This window comes from Arabidopsis lyrata, assembly GCF_000004255.2.
Source record: "Arabidopsis lyrata subsp. lyrata unplaced genomic scaffold ARALYscaffold_1, whole genome shotgun sequence".
Taxonomy (NCBI): Eukaryota; Viridiplantae; Streptophyta; class Magnoliopsida; order Brassicales; family Brassicaceae; genus Arabidopsis; species Arabidopsis lyrata.
In genome coordinates, this window is record NW_003302555.1 from 3003071 (window position 1) to 3022467 (window position 19397).

General features: G+C 34.7%; 4 protein-coding genes across 4 annotated transcripts; 1 reads left to right on the top strand and 3 right to left on the bottom strand.

Annotated features, from left to right (window-relative positions):
• Positions 1–131: 131 nt before the first annotated feature.
• LOC9328495 (pentatricopeptide repeat-containing protein At1g08070, chloroplastic) lies at positions 132–2583 on the bottom strand. The gene has a single exon (XM_002892387.2). The coding sequence runs from the start codon at positions 2561–2563 to the stop codon at positions 338–340; it is 2226 nt and encodes a 741-aa protein (XP_002892433.1). The 5' UTR covers positions 2564–2583; the 3' UTR covers positions 132–337.
• A 286-nt stretch (positions 2584–2869) lies between these two features.
• On the bottom strand, positions 2870–4611 carry LOC9328496 (alpha carbonic anhydrase 7). The gene is made up of 7 exons (XM_002892388.2): positions 4317–4611; positions 4009–4226; positions 3785–3891; positions 3599–3701; positions 3327–3494; positions 3185–3238; positions 2870–3073 (listed from the first exon to the last, which is right to left on the bottom strand). The coding sequence occupies exons 1-7, from the start codon at positions 4417–4419 to the stop codon at positions 2999–3001; spliced, it is 828 nt and encodes a 275-aa protein (XP_002892434.1). The 5' UTR covers positions 4420–4611; the 3' UTR covers positions 2870–2998.
• Positions 4612–13297: 8686 nt separating this feature from the next.
• On the top strand, positions 13298–15374 carry LOC9328497 (high-affinity nitrate transporter 2.1). The gene is made up of 3 exons (XM_002889633.2): positions 13298–14214; positions 14316–14431; positions 14518–15374. The coding sequence occupies exons 1-3, from the start codon at positions 13405–13407 to the stop codon at positions 15182–15184; spliced, it is 1593 nt and encodes a 530-aa protein (XP_002889679.1). The 5' UTR covers positions 13298–13404; the 3' UTR covers positions 15185–15374.
• A 1301-nt stretch (positions 15375–16675) lies between these two features.
• LOC9325744 (high-affinity nitrate transporter 2.2) lies at positions 16676–18744 on the bottom strand. The gene is made up of 3 exons (XM_002892389.2): positions 17899–18744; positions 17681–17796; positions 16676–17592 (listed from the first exon to the last, which is right to left on the bottom strand). Exons 1-3 carry the CDS (start codon positions 18706–18708, stop codon positions 16944–16946), a joined length of 1575 nt encoding a protein of 524 aa, XP_002892435.1. The 5' UTR covers positions 18709–18744; the 3' UTR covers positions 16676–16943.
• Positions 18745–19397: the final 653 nt, after the last annotated feature.

Below are 19397 nucleotides of genomic sequence, written 5' to 3' on the forward strand. Positions count from 1 at the left end.
ATCAAAATTTCCAAAAGTTTAAAGTAAATTATGTTAAATCTATTTTATAAAAAAAATATTATATAAAATGTAAAATCAGGTGACTACTGATTCTTTGCATGAAGCATACTTTTATTTAATTAGTTGTATTCTAGAAAAATTCGACATCAGCATTTGTTATTTGAAAAGTGAAAACTCTTTCTTTACATGTATACACTTACATCAATGAATCATTAACGCCTTATATGTAATTTACTTGCTTGACTAATCTTGTTGAAATGTACAGCAACCACACAAAGAAAGTTATATTACAGTTCTTGACCAACCTCATTGGTAACAAGATCTTCTGAAATGATGGCTACCAGTAGTCATTGCAGGAGCAAACACCATCTCTAAAATGATGGAAACGAGTTCTGTCTCTAGCAATAATCTCCCTTTTGTAAATCTTTGATATAAGCTTTGTAGCCTCATGACAATTTCTGCACACCCTTAGATTCTTCACGATTGTAAGTTTAGTCCCAGGCTTTGTACTGATCAACCCAAATGCAATAGCTAGCTTCTCGCTGTGATGCCGCAACGCTCCTTCTTTCCATTCTTCTTCCATCTCTTGCAAGACTTCAGAAGTATCTGGAACAAACCCGGCTTTCTCCAGTAACACCTCCATTTCTTCTAACATTCCGTAGATTTCTCTGTTCCGTGGATGGAATTTATCCCCGATGATGAACTCATGGACCACAGAATCTATTTCGATAGAGCTGCAACCAGGAACTTTTTTCATACCTTTATCGTTGAGGAGTGCTCGTATTTTTGCTACTTCGTTCCATCTGCCTGCTGTAGCGTAAATGTTTGATAGGAGTACATAACAACCTGGGTTTTCTGGCTCTATCTTAATGAGGTTTTGTGCAAATGATTCACCCAACTCGACATTCCCACGAATCTTGCAAGCTTTGAGAAGGGAGCACCAAATCACTCCATCGGGCTCCATTTCCATATTGTTTATCATTTCTTCCGCTTCTTTGAATAGACCCGAATGACCCAAAAGATCAATCATGCAACCGTAGTGCTCTAATTTCGGGGTTATTTTGTAGTCCTGTGTCATTGTTCTGAAAATATGGCGTCCAAGATCTAACATACCTGAACGGCTACAAGCAGACAACAAACCAACAAACGTGATATCATCTGGTTCAATCCCAATCTTTCTCATTCTTGAGAAAATATCAAATGCTGCATCAGCTCTCCCGTGCATCGCAAACCCAAATATCATTGCGTTCCAAGACGACAAGCTTTTATGGAGTATACTGTTGAACACTTGGTGTGCTGCCTCTATGTCTCCACATTTAGCATACATGTCAATAAGGCTTGTCCGGAGAGAAGAAGCATTTGTAGCACTCTTTAATCTCTTGTCGATATACACATGAATCCATCTTCCAATATCTATGGCTCCAAGGTGTGCACAAGCAGGAAGAATACTTAGCATTGTTACATCGTTTGGCCTTTCGCCTGATCTCAGCATTTCTTGAAACAACAACAATGCTTCTTTGTAAAGATTCATATGTGTGTAACCACCGATCAAGGTATTCCAAGAAATTACATCCTTGTACAGCAATCCTTCGAACAAACCACATGCTGTCTCCAATTCCCCACATTTTGAGTACAAATCCATGAGAGAATTAACAATCTTAAGATTTGAACCAAACCCATGATCATCAATCCATGAATGTACCTGACGCCCCAATTCAATACTACCAGACTGAGCACAAGCAGAAACTACAGTGACCATTGTACTCTCGTCTGGCCTAATATTCGTCTTCATCATCTCTTTAAACAATTCTAATGCTTCTTTATAGTTACCAGTTTCAGCATACCCTGAAATCATTGCATTCCATGACACTACGTCTTTCACTGGAATTTCATCAAACAACTTCTGTGCACTTTCGATATAGCCTCTGGATGCATAACCCTTGATCAAAGCTGTATAGGAAACCACATCTCGGTGAGGACTTCTATCGAACACCTTACGTGCATCTTCCAATCTCCCGTTTTGAACGTACACAGAGATCAGAGAAGTATGTACAAACAAATCTAGATCATACCCAAGTTTCAAAACGTGCCCGTGGATCTGTTGCCCTTCCTTAAAAGCCTTGGACTTTGCACAAGATTTCAATAGAAATGGAAACGTGTAGGAATTAGGAAGAAGCCCAAGTGAAATCATACAAACATACAGCTTCAGAGCAGAAACAGGGTCCGAACTCAACGCGTGTCCACGAAACATTGTGTTCCAAATCAAGAGGTTTGGCTCCTGAATCGTTTCGAAAACAGAGATCGCATAAGGAAGGCCATCAAAATGTGGAGATATAACGCATAACTCAAGAAGCTTGCTGAGAGCGTAATTGGTGTTGTGGAGGCCAGTTTTGATCATCTGAGCGTGGATTAGGCGGAGAGATTGAAGAGTTTTGCAATTGTGGAGAAGAGAAAGAGAAGGGTGGTTTCGGAGAGAATCGTAAGGAGGATCGGAAGAAGAAGGAAGGAAATGGAATGGGTAAGAAGAAGAAGGAACGGTGAGAGGAGAACACGAGGGTATCATCTTCTTCTTCTTCTTTCCTTGTCGTTGCTCTTCTAACGGATATTTATTTTTACTACCCGCCACATTTAACGTCCCCAATAGGGGCCTGTGATTTTTTTTTATTTTGGCAACTATATGGGCTTGTGATATCTTTTTCAAAAAAATTTTAATTTTCGATTTTTAGTTATATTGTTTTGCAAAATTTAAACGTAAACGGCCAAAATACAAAACAAACAATCCAAGTGTTAATGATATAAAATAAAATAATAACATTATTTTTGTGACATAAATCAAATAACATGTTTACCATTATTTTGCAAGGATAAATAAATAAAATCATCAAAACAGTGTAACGAAGAGTAACTAGAGAAACCATTATTTTAAGGTATAATTTATGATGTTTATATGAAGAATTAGAGATTAGTAAAAACTAAAAACTTTTATTATCTTCATATATTAAACTATTGGTCTATATAAGTGCACCATGCGCTTGTTGGTTGGTTGGACCGGCCTCGCATTCGAATTAGCATCCTGTTAGATATAATTTAAAAGCACTAATTAAAACAATGAATAAATTGGATGGAAAAAAAAAACATCATGGGATGAATATTCCATTGACCATTATTAAGTAATCTGACTTACATCGTGTACAGCCACGCGGAGAAGCTTCACTTGTTTTCTTGTCACGGTCCTAACCTGAAAGAATTAAACATTGCAATTATTTAGGTAATTAAGAGCACAAATGAAGTGAAGATATATAGATAAATATACGAGTAATTAATACCTTTCTAACGACGCTCCAGGTAACGTTTTGAGTGCAAGGAGGAGTGGTAAGTGAACCAGTGTATCTGTAATATTTTCTGCTTCCGATCTTAATTTTGGTGGGATCAATCATTCCTACATTTTTCTCTGCCTCCTCCATTTCAGCAATGCCCTCTAATTCATTCTCCAACTAAAACCAACCCAAAATTTTAAAAATTTATTAATCAACAATTACTGTTGGTTCCAATAAAATATATCTGCATGCAGCTATTGATTAAGTTTTTTTTTGTGTACCGATCTGATAAAAGTATCTGCTCTTCCAATCTTGTACAACACAGTCACGACAGCCATTCTTCCCTTCTTGCCTTCGTGAACCATATGCAGCTCAAGTGCAAACCTGGTTTGCAAGTTAGAATACTTTTTAGTTTTGTGAACCGATCAAGAGTTTTGATGAAGTATTATTTTAATGAAAATAGTTACCTTCTTCCATTAATAGTATGCTCAGAGGGAGAGTGCCAATGAAGCTGTTGAAGTTCATATCGAAAACCATTGATCTTAATACTTCCGGCTCCATATTCAAATTTTAACTGCAACAAGATTTAACACACATGCATGATTATTGAAAGTTGCCTAGCTAGTTTTATACATAAACACAACAAAATCAATGAAAAAAGTGTGTGCTTAATTAAACAGAAAATGTGTACCATGATGTCATGGCCTCTGTTCTTAAGAGTGGCATTTGAAGGTTTATAGTCTCTATTAAGCCTTCCAAGATGAGAAACAACGTTAACTCTCTCGTTCATAAGATCTATGGGAGATTGCATCTCTCCTTTCCCACACATTTCCCACTCCGGTTTAAGTTTCCCCCATCTCTCTGGCCCCTTCTCGTCGTTCTTCTTGTAGTTAAACTCGTGTTCGTCCTCTGCATCACCATTAAGCAAATTAAACATTTTCATAAATAAACCATAATTTGGAAGATACATAAATAGAGAGGATTTTAAAGTTTACGTACCAACTTCTCCATGACTTGAAGCAGCACTCGAAATCGAAACAATTGCGAACATACTGAACAGAGCCACAAAGAAGATGCACTGGATTGATGAGTAGTTCACCATTTTTGTTTTGCTGAAGAGAGTTGATAATTTTAGTCTTTAAAGTTTAGATTATTCGATAAGTTATTGAGCTTGGTTGGGAAACACATGCAGCTATAAATACTTATTGAAACAGATGATTTTGTACGGATATGTTAAGGCGTCGGATTACTAGTCCGCAAGACTTCCCATGCTTTCTTAATTCCTTCCAGACGACATCTTTGACTCTCTTGGAAATATGTTTATATATATATATATATAGACTGGGAACAAAGGGCAGGTGTGAATCAAAGCCTAATTCATCACCAAATCTGTTATCATTTTCAATTTGATAAAAACATTCACAGTGGGATTTATCTTGGTTCATTCCGATTTTCAAGATATGGCACACAAAACTTTACTTGTGAAATAATGAAGACATATTTTCTCATTTTAATCATTATGTTTTCATTTATTATCATATTATGATGTGTATCAAATTTCAAAGATGATGATAAGAAAAAGTTGACATAAAATATTTTTAATGACTACAAGATTTAATAATTAAAATTTTAGCAGTTGACACATAATATTTTTGTCAAAATTTTCATGGAGTTTTATTTATTGCAAAAATGATATTATAAAAGATATAATGAAACCAAAAAAATCAAAACATGGGCACACTAGTCCTTAACTTGAAATCTAAAAAATGCTTTCTCTCTTTAATTTTAAAGATTTAATCAGTACTTTTTTACTTCAGGTTTTTGTGACAATTTGTTCCAATTATCTCTTAGAGGTATTACCAGTTTTTTTTCTATTGTTTTCATCAATTTTTTTCATTATACTTTATGAAAGTGGAACAACCACCACGAGAAGGTGATGAAGAAAATATGTTTCCCATAAGAAAAATAATATGAAAACAACATAGGTCACGTTGCTTTCCTGCGTACGACCAATTCACATCAGGAATCACTTTCTGAAATTTCCACCATTAGTCCAAGAAAGTATTTTATTAAGAGTGGTTGGTTTAAAATTTCAGTATGTTTTAAATATCTTATAATAAAGAATAGAAATTCCACCTCAAGGATTCCAAGGTCAAGGAGCCGTTACACTTTACCATATGCTATAAGTAAGGAAATGTTGAAATGTTCCTTTGATTCTTATGGTCGTATCATCTAGAAACCTCAGTACAAGGCTATATCACGTATCATCTAGCAGATCTAAATGATAACCGAGGAATCTGGCTAAATCCGGCTGAATTGCGGAATCTGGTTGAATTTTTAGTTGAATCAAGCTGAATTTTTACATTTATAAATGGTAATTGCTGAATCTAGCTGAATTTTTTGTGATTTTTGGTAAAATCTATCAAAATAATTAAGACTTAAACTGAAAAATATCATCAAATAATTATGAATCTTAATCAATAGAATAACTAAGAAATATCTGAATAACATAGATAAAATGATCTAATTGTCTAAGTAACTCTTATATTAATAAATAAATACTAAAATTATCTAAAACTAATACTAATATAAATAATATATTGGTTAGCAAAATTGAATTATTTTATCATATTTAATTTTTGAACTATTAAAAATATGTAAATAATTAATGAAATTTTTGTCAAAACATTATTGAAAAATTAATTCAAAAATTAACATGATAATAAAATAAAGATTATCTATATTTTTTAATTGTCATCTAGTATTTTATTCAATAATATGACGAGAATGATTAATAGAATTATCAAAACTTTGATATTTAAACAAATATTTTAGCATATGTATGAGTTGTTTTTGCGAATTTTAAAAATTTATTTTAGATTAGCTTAAAGTTATTAAAATTATCCAAAAATATCTATAATTATTCAAACATAAATTCGTCTCTTGTCTATTCTGGTAGTGATTTTATGTGTCTGAATGATTCAATATCGTATTTGTATTTGTATAGTATGACTTATTTTAAAATATAAATTTGATTTGTAATTTCTCATATCCAAAATAAATTAATTCGAGTTGTGTATTCGTTATTATCTGAATTTTTACCAGAAATAAACATATCTACATATCTGTTAGTGTGGAAAAAATTACTGAATCTGGCTGAATTGAACTGAATTTAGTTTTATGTAAATAGTGATTGAGGTTGCTGATTCTGGCTGAATTCGGCTGAATATATTTTTGATGTTACCATTTAGTGCATAAGTACATATTTTTATATTATATCGATCATATATTCTTACTTAATGTGAATATTACCTAATCGAGTTTGTGCCTTCCTTTTTTGAAATGGTCCTATCATATGTCTTAAAATTCTTAGTTTTTATAACTTACATATTAAACTCATATATATAAAAAGGAAAATGTAGTTTCATCCAGTACCAACTCTGTGACCATCCCCTTAGGTGAGCTCCACGTCTCTCGCCCAATACTTGTTCCGAAAGCCGATTTTTTACTTCGAGAAGATCACGAGAATTGTCAATTTACTTTGCCAATAATCATCCGTTGTTTATGTGTTTTATCTTTAATTTAAACGATACTGCAAATCAACTTTTAATAAATCATTCATCATCTTTGAAATTTAATCCAGTTAAGCATTCGTACTACATGCATATTATAGCCACAAAAATCCTATTTTTTGTTCGTAATTGTAAATATATAATTGGTGACGACACAGGCAATATGGGAGTGAAACATCCTATTTTTTGTTCGTAATTGTAAATATATAATTGGTGACGACACAGGCAATATGGGAGTGAAACCAAACTTTTACGACTTTGACATGTCTTCATGTCGTCTTCAAGAAGAGTCTCCTAATTGCATCATGACGATTGACGACTGGAAAGAGTGTACGGTTCTAGCATCATAAATGAGAGTTGTAATTTTTGTTGTTGACAAACACGACCGGGACATAGAGGAGATATAATTTGTCTTCAAAGAAAACAAAATCTAGGAATAATGATAGTTTGTGTAGATTAGGATTTGAGTTTATAAGAAAACTTTAGATCTGCGTTGAATTTTATATATAGTGTTTTCATTTGATCGAATCTCATGTTTTTTTTTTTGTTCAGTTACACATTCTGAAGATAGATATATTTATCAAATATCATTTGATCGAATTACATTTATCAGAATTCGTGGGCCGCGTGGTTGGCTTACTCTCCTTGGGCCTATTTTTTGGGCCTGATTACCCATTACGGGATTTGGCTTTCTTGTTTGTTTCAGTTTAATTTCAGTCTCCATTTTGTATGGGCCAAGCCTGCTTCCACCTGAGTCTAAAAAAATCCATAAATATGAAACTCTTTGACAAAACAAAAAAAGGATCTCGTGGGCCTAAGTTAATTAATTAGTAGCCCACACGATGGAGCCCTTCCTATCTGATGTGGGTCAAATTAAAAGAAAGAGCTTCTTCAGTCATCGGCATTCGGCAAATAAACCTGTACAATGTTACGTGCTAATCCGGCAATTTAATTCCTCTTCTTTTTCGGATATTTTCTTACTGTAGTTGAAGTTGAATATACTTTTAATAAATTATTTAATGTATAAATAATATTCATTTCGCATGTTTCATCAACAATAGGCTTTCGAATATTGCTATAAATATTTTTGTTAATATGTTTATAATATAATATTTATTTTTTATATAAAATATCCACCATATGTAAATGTCTGCATATATATTATTATTATTGTTATTATTATTATTTTTTATTTTTTTATTTTTATTTTTATTTTTTTTAGCATATATATTATTTTAGGACATTGATCATAAATGCAACGTCAAATAAAGTTAACACTTGGACGATTGGATCTAAATCAACTTAACATTTTTGAAGTACAAATTTGCTATTTTAAATCGGGTCGGGTTTTAATTAATTTTGACCCGGAAATCTTTGATTCGGATCCTTCCATATTTGTTTTTTGACCCAATTTTTTTTTGAATCGGATCATTCCTTATTAATAATCCCTACATTAAATCCAAACGACATTTAATCCCTGATTTTTCAAGATATGGAACGTATATGTAGTTATAACAAATTGATATTCACAAAGAAAATTGTTTCCTATTTAATGCTACATATTTGATTAGATTACGTCAATTAACAATAAATCAATATTTGACAATCAAAATTTTTCCTATTAAAATGTGGATTAAAGATTGCATTCTAACAAATAAAGATTTACAAACTTAATCTTAACAATATTCATCATATAAAAATGTTATTGTTTCCTATAAATATGGTTTCACCATTTAGAAGAAATTGAAAAGATGCTATATCAAACAATCACACTCATATTCGATGGTATATGCTAGCATATTCTTTAACTTATTGCTAAATCCTACTTAACTATTTTGGAAAATGCATTAATTTGCAAATATTTTCTACTTGCTCACCAAGATTTTCTCTTTTCACTTGAAGAAAACCCTACCTTCATCTCTAAACACTATAAATACAATCTCACTCGCAATATCTAACTCACCACACACTTTAGACTCTCTTCTATAGCAAACGCAGTCACAGTCAAAAGTGTTCTAAATCAATAACCGGTATGGTTCTTCTTTGTGCTCCCTCTGCGAATTAAGTGGCAGTATCAATATCTAAGAAGCACATAATAAGAACTATACCATTCGTATATAGCATAGACCCATGTAATTTACTAGGATTATAATTGTTAATTTCTTTGTTATATGTTTTCTTTTTCTTTTGTGTATATATTGTGTGTATAGAGTTCTTTTTTTATGTTAATGACAAGTATTGACCCCGAAAAAAGGTAAACGTTATCTAATCGAATTCTTTTTTATATCAAAGTTAGTTACTACTTACTACTATATTTTTTTTCTTAAAGAGCTGTACAAATTCTTTCACCAAAAAAAGTAATATCGACTAATAAATATAAAGAGTATCCAGAAAAAGAAAAGCTTATGGTACGATGTATGAAATGTTACCATTTTATTTTATTAGTCCAGATCTCATATGTTTAATGTTTTTAAAGTGTATCTGATTTTTTTTGTATAACTAAAGTCAATAAATCAACGATTAATATTGCCCACAACAGAGACATAGCCAATATACAGAATTAAGAGATTCGAGCAGCCTCTCTTTATACATATAATTAACACCTTACTTTTCAAACATTTAATCTACATTAACATTTTTGAAGTACATTTGGCAAAAAAAACCTTTGGTCTTTGAAAGTATTTGCTCAAAATGCCATTGATGGATCAAAATTGAAATCGGATCACAAATTTCCAAAAAACTTTAATAGATATTCACACCAACAATTACCATTGATATCGCTTTCCATAACTAAATACTACGTTCTTGGTAAGCTTTTTTTTATTTATCAACTACACATTAATTAATAAATAACTCAATGATTTGTTGCCCAATCTGGAGGGAAAGATTTTACAAATGAGACTTCAGAATTTGGTATGATTTTTATAGATAAGAAAATCAAATATGATGATGTAATGCTAATATAACAAATTTGAGCTAATTTCCTAAAACATATCTACCTAATTTAAACATAATATATGATATATCCTTTCACTTTTATTTGATCTTATATTTAAATTATTTTGAATTATTATAAAATATTAGTTAATAAAAATTCGATACTTAAACTTTATAAAACGTTTAAAATATTTATAATATTTAAATTCTAAAAAAAGTTTATAATATTAATATTATAAATGAACTCTATAAACATTATAAATAAATGAACTCTATAAATATTATATATATATATATACAATATAAAAGTAAACTTTTAAATTGAATCGAACTATATGTCTATTAAATAAAGTATTATTGAAAATAAAAATAACAAAATGATGTTTAATTGCACGGGACAGAGTTAATGTGGTGGGACGGATATGGGTCGATATTAATACGGGACGGTACACCACGGGTGAAATCCTAAAATTAAAAATCAAAATACAATTATACAATCTTAAACACTAAACAAAACAAATACAACTTAAAATTTATTTTTTTTTAGTTACAAAAGAATCGATCCGCGGTGTACAACGAAAAATATTATACACAACAAATTCATCAATTATAAAAAAAGAAAAAAAATCAAATAATTAATCCCGCGGTGTACCGCGGGTCATATCCTAGTATAGTTTTACAGTAGTAGTATGAAATTGAGAGTCAACGAGGACGTCTATATCTGAAATGTGAAAATTATGCAGAAAGTCTAATGGTCCGTCATCATCAAATATCTAAATTATTGAATTGCCAGCATTTGATAATTCGGCAGACCACGATGCAGAGCCGTTATCACAAAAATAAAATCGAAGTCTCTCCGACAGCCCAAGCGCTAATTAGACAATATCTGAATATATTAGTTCATTAGTTTATTTGAGTTGTGACTTCAACTAATTGAAATTATACGTACATTTGCAAGTTGAGTATACCCAAAAATAATAAAAAAAAAAAGTCGAGTATGTAGTTATTAGAGGGATAAGTCCAAGAATAGCCTGTCTGAACCATCTACACTTGGCCGATGTGGAATCTTAATCAATAACGAAAACTACCCGGCCCTTATCTATAATTTTCATTAGTGAATTTGAAATATAATACATTTTGCGTGATACTTTCGTTTACGGTGAAAAAAAAGTATGAAACTGGTTTTGAAACCAATTTGCCGTCTAAACTGACAAAATTGTTCATTGTTTTCATAACCATAATTTCTTTACACGAAAAAGCTTAAATATGCATTATTGCATTATATAGATCAAAATGTCTATTTTCGTCATCTTTCTTTGGAGTTCACTTTTTACTTTCTCCAAACGGTGGGGAACTGTTTCTTCGCTAACTCTTCCCTCTCTATCTCTATTTAGAGTCTATAGATAATAGATTTGCTTAGACATTTATCAGATAAATGTAGTTTACGAAGTGGTTCCTTCACGACTAAAACGTAGACCTAAAAACCAATTTATGTCTCTCTCGCTTTTTTTTTTTTCAACAACCAATTTATGTCTACTTCCTCTAGTTTTGGGAGATAATTACGTTGTTCGCTGCCTTTTTTTTTTCCTTCTTAAGTCATTTTGGGTTTCGTATACAAGCAATGTAATTTAAGCATTGGTTTTTATGTTTACAATAATAGAACCATGTCGTTTTCTTATACAGTACTGCTAATTAACTTAATGTCATTCAAAAAATAAATTAACTAGATAATTCACATTATAAACTTCTTTTTATTTGTCAGTGAAAAACATTATAACTAACGTTGGTATTTTATAGGTTTTGTAAATTAAAGTTGATTTTGTAATTAGAAAACTTCTTTATGTTGTTTATATATGTCTAATTTAATCAATTTATTTTCCTTGAAAATTTAACAAGCAAAAAGATACCCTTGAATTGTTGTTAAAATATAAGTATATATTAATAATGTGCAATTCCGTATTTTTGATAATCATTATTATAGGATTCTCTTTTGTCCATTACATATGTGTCAGATTGTTTAAGCGAATGTAAGCACATATAATGGAGAAAAGATGATGAGCTCATCGAAATAGTTGACTTTTTCACAATTTAGACATCGAATTTTTGTCTTTTATCAAATCCCAACTTGTTGGAACTTTGACACGTCAGCAAGATTGATCGCTTGACTATTTCAAATACCCATCGCGACAAGACAACCCACAGGCATAGTTAGCTCATTTGGCCTGACGTCAGGCACGAAGAGTACGGAAATTTGCGTGCACCCACATTTTGTTTATACGCATATCTACATATCAATGCACGCCACCGTCTAAACTACTTTATGATATTTTCAAGACCTTATAAAAAATTCAGATTCGCTAGCTATTACGAAAATCTAAAATGGCTAAAATAAAACTCTCAATCGTTATTAGATATGTTTTTTTGTTAAAAGGTAGATATGTTTTTTTGTTAAAAGGCTTATCGTTATTAGATATGTTTCTTTAAAAATAACTGTATATCATATTGGTTTTGTATATAGGATTAGTTTGCTGTTTTCTTCTTCTTCTAAGACTTTATTGTAGTTCTTTTTTTTTGTGTTCAACACTAGTAAAAAGTTTTCCTTTTTAACGTAAAAATAGATATATATAACCACCATCACATATACCATATACGTCTCTGTGGTTTAGATGAAGACATTAGACATGTACACACACGATATTGATATTTAATTATGTGTTTTTCCTTAATCAACGATTTCAATTTTTCACAAAGAAAATGATATATGAAATCAATAAAATAGTTTTTGCTAAAGTCCTATATATGCAATCGTAAGCAATTTGAAGAGACAACTAATGTGCAGCTAAGGCCACTCTAAATCCGACCGTCCAGGAGATCAATTAGTTTATTCACTAAACGATCATCTTCCCCTTTTGTAAATACTGTTTATCACACAAGAAAAAAAAAAATCAGAGTTACAATGACAATTACAACCCTCCAAATTAATTAGGACATATAGACTAGTAGTAACCATTCATATATAAAATATCGTCCTTAATTACGAGCTAGATGCTAGCTAATGCTGTTACTGTAGTTCTAACTAAGTCCAGTTTATGACTTGACGAAAGAGGACCAAACTTTAAACCTTAAGAAAAGAGAGAAAAAAAAAAACAATTAGCCTATCCTGTATCACTGTATGTAACCAGACTTATGTTTGGTTCCACGCATTTTGACGGATACAAGTTTTTATGATAATAATAATGATAGTTTATATTACTAACACAAGTACACAACCATATTGTTGACTATCCATAAATCATTAAATCGCAAGATGAGGGAAGGGTAGAGTGGTCATTTGGAAGGATATAGGCAACCTTTGGGGATAAGCGAGAGACTAGGAAGATGCTTGCGGCGAAAATGGATTCTCAAAAAATAATATTAAATCGATAGTTAACCGTTGAGAATCTCCAAAGAATGCTTTTTTCAAATTGTCAACGCTAGGAATCCTATATAAGTCATCGTGTGATTAATATCCAGACATCAATCAAATAAACTTGAATCAAATCTAAAACTTTCAAAGAAACTTGATATATTTTATAACCATGGGTGATTCTACTGGTGAGCCGGGAAGCTCCATGCATGGAGTCACCGGTAGAGAACAGAGCTTTGCTTTCTCGGTGCAATCACCAATTGTGCATACCGACAAGACTGCCAAGTTCGACCTTCCGGTGGACACAGAGCACAAGGCAACGGTTTTCAAGCTCTTCTCCTTCGCCAAACCTCACATGAGAACGTTCCATCTCTCGTGGATCTCTTTCTCCACATGTTTTGTCTCGACGTTCGCAGCTGCACCACTTGTCCCGATCATCCGGGAGAATCTCAACCTCACCAAACAAGACATCGGAAACGCTGGAGTTGCCTCTGTCTCTGGGAGTATCTTCTCTAGGCTGGTGATGGGAGCCGTGTGTGATCTTTTGGGTCCCCGTTACGGCTGTGCCTTCCTTGTGATGTTGTCCGCGCCAACGGTGTTCTCCATGAGCTTCGTGAGTGGAGCCGCAGGCTTCATCACAGTGAGGTTCATGATTGGTTTTTGCCTGGCGACGTTTGTGTCTTGTCAATACTGGATGAGCACTATGTTCAACAGTCAGATCATCGGTCTGGTGAACGGGACAGCCGCCGGATGGGGAAACATGGGTGGTGGCATAACGCAGTTGCTCATGCCCATTGTGTATGAAATCATTAGGCGTTGCGGTTCAACAGCGTTCACGGCCTGGAGGATCGCCTTCTTTATCCCCGGTTGGTTGCACATCATCATGGGAATCTTGGTTCTCACGCTAGGTCAAGATCTGCCTGATGGAAACCGAGCTGCCTTGGAGAAATCGGGAGAAGTTGCCAAAGACAAATTCGGAAAGGTATCTATATCTATATGAATATGTGACAAAACAATTTTGGCTACTTATGTCATAGATGGATCAAAGGTTTAACTCGTGATTTCGTATAAATATTGGTGTAGATTATGTGGTATGCCGTTACAAACTACAGGACTTGGATCTTCGTTCTTCTCTATGGATACTCCATGGGAGTTGAGTTGAGCACTGACAATGTTATCGCCGAGTACTTCTTTGACAGGTTTGTTTTCGGTCTCGATTGGAAATAGAAGACTTTACATATATTCAAGTATAAGAGTAAAATTAATGTATATATGGTTTGTTCAGGTTTCACTTGAAGCTCCACACAGCCGGGCTCATAGCAGCATGTTTCGGAATGGCCAATTTCTTTGCTCGTCCAGCAGGAGGCTACGCGTCTGACTTTGCGGCCAAGTACTTCGGGATGAGAGGGAGGTTGTGGACGTTGTGGATCATTCAGACGGCTGGTGGTCTCTTCTGTGTGTGGCTCGGCCGCGCCAACACCCTCGTAACTGCCGTTGTGGCTATGGTCCTCTTCTCTTTAGGAGCCCAAGCCGCTTGCGGAGCCACCTTTGCAATTGTGCCCTTTGTCTCCCGGCGAGCTCTAGGCATCATCTCGGGTTTAACCGGGGCTGGAGGAAACTTTGGATCAGGGCTCACACAACTCATCTTCTTCTCGACCTCACACTTCACAACTGAACAAGGGCTAACATGGATGGGAGTGATGATAGTCGCTTGCACGTTGCCTGTGACCTTAATCCACTTTCCTCAGTGGGGAAGCATGTTCTTGCCTCCGTCCAAAGATCCAGTCAAAGGTACGGAGGAGCACTACTATGGTTCTGAGTGGAATGAACAAGAGAAAGAGAGGAACATGCATCAAGGAAGCCTCCGGTTTGCCGAGAACGCCAAGTCCGAGGGTGGCCGCCGCATCCGCTCTGCTGCTACGCCACCTGAGAACACACCCAACAATGCTTGATCATAGCAGCCATTCGCATATAAGAATATGTCACACAGTGGAAAAAAATGCAAATGTTATCAATGCTTGCAGAACATTACTTACTATCTATCTTTCATTTACTAAAAAAACTTTTGCTTTTTTCCTTGAAGAAATCTTTGTCTTATCAAAATATATATCTATGTCTTGAGGTATTTGATTATTTTGCATATATCATTTGCGATTGATAATTGGAACTGGCAAACTCCTTTGTTCAATTCATTAAAGAATTATATACACCACACAATAAAAACTTTATTATCTATGTATCCGTTTAAGTTGGTAAGGTGGGGGAAGGTAGGGTTATTTAAGCGATGATGATCATGACATTTTCCTCGATTCTTAGCCTTGAGAGGTGACCAACTACTAAATTATCTGATTTCTTATTATCTCTGATCTCTATATCAAACTCACATAGAAGTAGAATTCAGTGTATGAATTTTGGTTTCGCGTTTATTTCGTTACTTGGAAAAGTGAGTTTTGTGGGCTATGTCGAGGATGGTAGGTTTGGGCAGTGCGGAGTTTCCATATTGATGTTTAACAGTCCAGTAAAACTATCAAATTTACCTTGTAATCAATAGGATCCTCGACTATAATAAATTCTGCATTTATATTTTTGTACCATATTGATGAATGATGAGTCTAGACATGATCTCCAAATTCTTGCTCTGAACCGGAAAATAGGTTTAACCGTTTTAGAACTGATTTTCCGTTTTTTCTTGTTGTACAAAAAGTTTTAATTAGAACTGATAAAATAATTTTTTGTAATACAAATCCATCAGAACTGGATTGGATCCTGAACTAACACGATTAGGTTGACAGTGAGAAAATTTAGATCACGTCCCAAGGAAGAACAACTGAATATTTATTTACGATATGATCTTTTAGATGCCTATACAATATACATGATCTTTCATTTTCATTTGTTTGTATGCTTTCAAGTGAATAAATTTTACATTTTATTCAAAAATATATATATATATATATATATATATATATATATATTTTTTTTTGCATATATAGGCCATGTTCCTCTTCTAGACGCACTAACGACCAAAATTACTATAAACGGGGAAAGATAAATTCCTTCGCCACGTTGTTATTCAACTGTCGCTGATATTGATATGGTAATGGAACTGTCATCAGTTTTTTTAGGCCATTAAAGTTGTCGCTGTAAATTATAGCGACGCCCATCCTTTTTTTGTTTAAGTCATCGAAATCGCTCGTTTTTAGTTTCAGCGACACTAAACAAATAAATCAGAGAAAAACTGTGCTTTCTTTCTAGTCGCTCGTCAGAGTCGCTGCGTCGTGGAAAAGAACAGAGTCATTGGAAACATAAAATAAACCAAATTTTATTCATATCTAAATGCATTTTTAAAAGCATCTATACGTGATGGTAATGTATGAAAGTTTTAAAAATTTTATGGGCATGAACCGATGAACGTGTAAAATCGGGATATAACAACTATATATATAGCCAAGTAACATTTTTGTTTTCCTTCTCTGATGCTTCCCCTTGTTCTATGAAATTCTTAACACGTACGCACAATTCAACCAAAAAGAGCTTTTAAGTTTTATAAACCGCTCGTTACAAACATATAGAAAAGAATAATCCAGAAAAGCAGAAACAAAAAACAAAACGCAATCAAATATGACGAAAGAAATGGGTGTTTATATTCCAATAGTTTGTTTCCATTTCACATGAGTGAAATCATTCGTTTTGTCGACATCAATGGCATGATCAAGCATTGTTGGAAATGTTCCCATTGTGGACGCTGGGGCCGCCCTCGGTCCTGGCTCCCTCAGCAAACTTGATGCTTTTTAAATGCATGCCATCCTGCTGCTCCTGCTTATTATACTCGGAAACATAATAATGCTCCGTGGCATCGATCGAATCGTTGGAGGGAGGCAAGAACATGCTTCCCCATTGAGGAAAGTGGATTAAGGTCACAGGCAACGTGCAAGCAACTATCATCACTCCCATCCACGTTAGCCCTTCTTCAGTTGTGAAGCGTGAAGTCGAGAAGAAGACGAGTTGTGTGAGTCCAGACCCAAAATTGCCTCCAGCTCCGGTTAAACCAGAGATAATGCCTAGAGCTCTCCGGGAGACAAAGGGCACGATTGCAAAGGTGGCTCCACAAGCGGCTTGTGCTCCTAAAGAGAAGAGGACCATAGATACAACGGCAGTGACGAGCGTGTTGGCACGACCGAGCCACACACAAAAGAGACCACCGGCCGTCTGAATGATCCACAACGTCCACAACCTCCCTCTCATCCCGAAGCGCCTGGCTGCAATGTCAGATGCCCAGCCTCCTGCTGGACGAGCAAAGAAATTGGCCATCCCGAAACACGCTGCTATGATCCCCGCTGTGTGAAGTTTCAAGTGAAACCTGAACGAACCATATTATACATTTTACTCTTATGTTGTTCCTGAATATATGTAAAGTTATCCATTTCCAATCAATACGGAAAACAAACCTGTCAAAGAAGTACTCGGCGATAACATTGTCAGTGCTTAACTCAACTCCCATGGAATATCCATACAGAAGAACGAAAATCCAAGTCCTGTAATTTGTAACGGCATACCACAGAATCTACACGATTTATACGATATCACGAGTTAGCCTATTTGATCCGATCCATCTATGATATAGTTGGACTAAATTGTTTTGACATATTCATGTAGATAGAGATACCTTTCCGAATTTGTCTTTGGCAACTTCTCCCGATTTCTCCATGGCAGCTCGGTTTCCACCTGGCAGATCTTGACCTAGCGTGAGCACCAAGATTCCCATAATGATGTGCAACCAACCGGGGACAAAGAAGGCGATCCTCCAGGCCGTGAACGCTGTTGAACCGCAACGCCTAATGATTTCATACACAATAGGCATGAGCAACTGCGTTATGCCGCCACCCATGTTTCCCCATCCGGCTGCTGTCCCGTTTACCAGACCGATGATCTGACTGGTGAACATAGTGCTCATCCAGTATTGACAAGACACAAACGTCGCCAGGCAGAAACCAATCATGAACCTCACCGTTATGAAGCCTGCGGCTCCACTCACGAAACTCATGGAGAACACCGTTGGCGCAGACAGCATCACAAGGAAGGCACAGCCGTAACGAGGACCCAAAAGATCACACACGGCTCCCATCACCAGCCTAGAAAAAATACTCCCAGAGACAGAGGCAACTCCTGCGTTTCCAATGTCTTGTTTGGTGAGGTTGAGATTCTCCCTGATGATCGGGATAAGTGGTGCAGCAGCGAATGTCGAGACGAAACATGTTGAGAAAGAGATCCACGAGAGGTGGAACGTTCTCATATGAGGTTTTGCGAAGGAGAAGAGCTTGAAAACCGTTGCCTTATCCTCTGCATCCACCGGCAGGTTGTACTTTTTCTTTGTGTTGGTCGGCACAGTTGGTGTATCTACCGAGAAAGCATAGCTCTGTTCTCTACCGGTAACTCCATGCATGGAGCTTCCGGGTTCACCATTAGAATCACCCATGAATTTAAAACGTATCAAGTTCCTTTGAGAAATTTCAAGTTTATTTGACTGATGTACTTAGATATTAGTTACACGAGGAGGGCTTATATAGGATTCGTATAGCTTTGACAATTTCAAAAAAAAAAAAGTATTCTTTGGAGATTCTCAACGGCTAACTAACAATATTAAAAATACATTTTTCCGAGGAATCAGTTTTCGCCGCAAGCATCTTTCGTACTCTCTCGCTAATCCCCAAAGGTTGCCGATATTCACCTCTCAGATGACAAGTGACAACTGTACCCTTCCCTTCTCTTGTGTTTCAGAAATCGCTATGTATGTGGAAGTGGAATCCTTTTGACTTGTCATGAAAGACAATTAATGCTCTATGTTTCTTTTTTAAATCCATGTTTTAATCATTTTTAAGTAATGTCATTGTGATTCTCTTTTATGCAGCTAGACCAATTCTTCATAATTCTTAAGGGTATCAATGTAATTCTATATCACATCGTATCAAGAATAGGAATAATTGTGGTGAAGAAAACTGCTGTCTCCTGGACGATTTATTTTATTGTGGCCTTAGCTGCACATTAGTTGTCTCTAAATAATCAATACGCTTATTACTTCAACAAAAATATTATATATTTTTCCACATATAATACTGCAAAAATTGGATAATTTTATATAGCACATGATGTATATAGTCCCCAACC

Coding starts and splice junctions, on each gene's coding strand:
- LOC9328495 (XM_002892387.2), bottom strand. CDS start 2,563: ATGATACCCTCGTGTTCTCCTCTCACCGTTCCTTCTTCTTCTTACCCA.
- LOC9328496 (XM_002892388.2), bottom strand. CDS start 4,419: ATGGTGAACTACTCATCAATCCAGTGCATCTTCTTTGTGGCTCTGTTC. Junction 3,495..3,598: donor CAGATACTTTTATCAGATCG/GTACACAAAAAA, acceptor GGTTGGTTTTAG/TTGGAGAATGAATTAGAGGG. Junction 3,074..3,184: donor TCCGCGTGGCTGTACACGAT/GTAAGTCAGATT, acceptor TATATCTAACAG/GATGCTAATTCGAATGCGAG.
- LOC9328497 (XM_002889633.2), top strand. CDS start 13,405: ATGGGTGATTCTACTGGTGAGCCGGGAAGCTCCATGCATGGAGTCACC. Junction 14,215..14,315: donor CCAAAGACAAATTCGGAAAG/GTATCTATATCT, acceptor ATATTGGTGTAG/ATTATGTGGTATGCCGTTAC. Junction 14,432..14,517: donor GCCGAGTACTTCTTTGACAG/GTTTGTTTTCGG, acceptor TGGTTTGTTCAG/GTTTCACTTGAAGCTCCACA.
- LOC9325744 (XM_002892389.2), bottom strand. CDS start 18,708: ATGGGTGATTCTAATGGTGAACCCGGAAGCTCCATGCATGGAGTTACC. Junction 17,797..17,898: donor CCAAAGACAAATTCGGAAAG/GTATCTCTATCT, acceptor TAAATCGTGTAG/ATTCTGTGGTATGCCGTTAC. Junction 17,593..17,680: donor GCCGAGTACTTCTTTGACAG/GTTTGTTTTCCG, acceptor TGGTTCGTTCAG/GTTTCACTTGAAACTTCACA.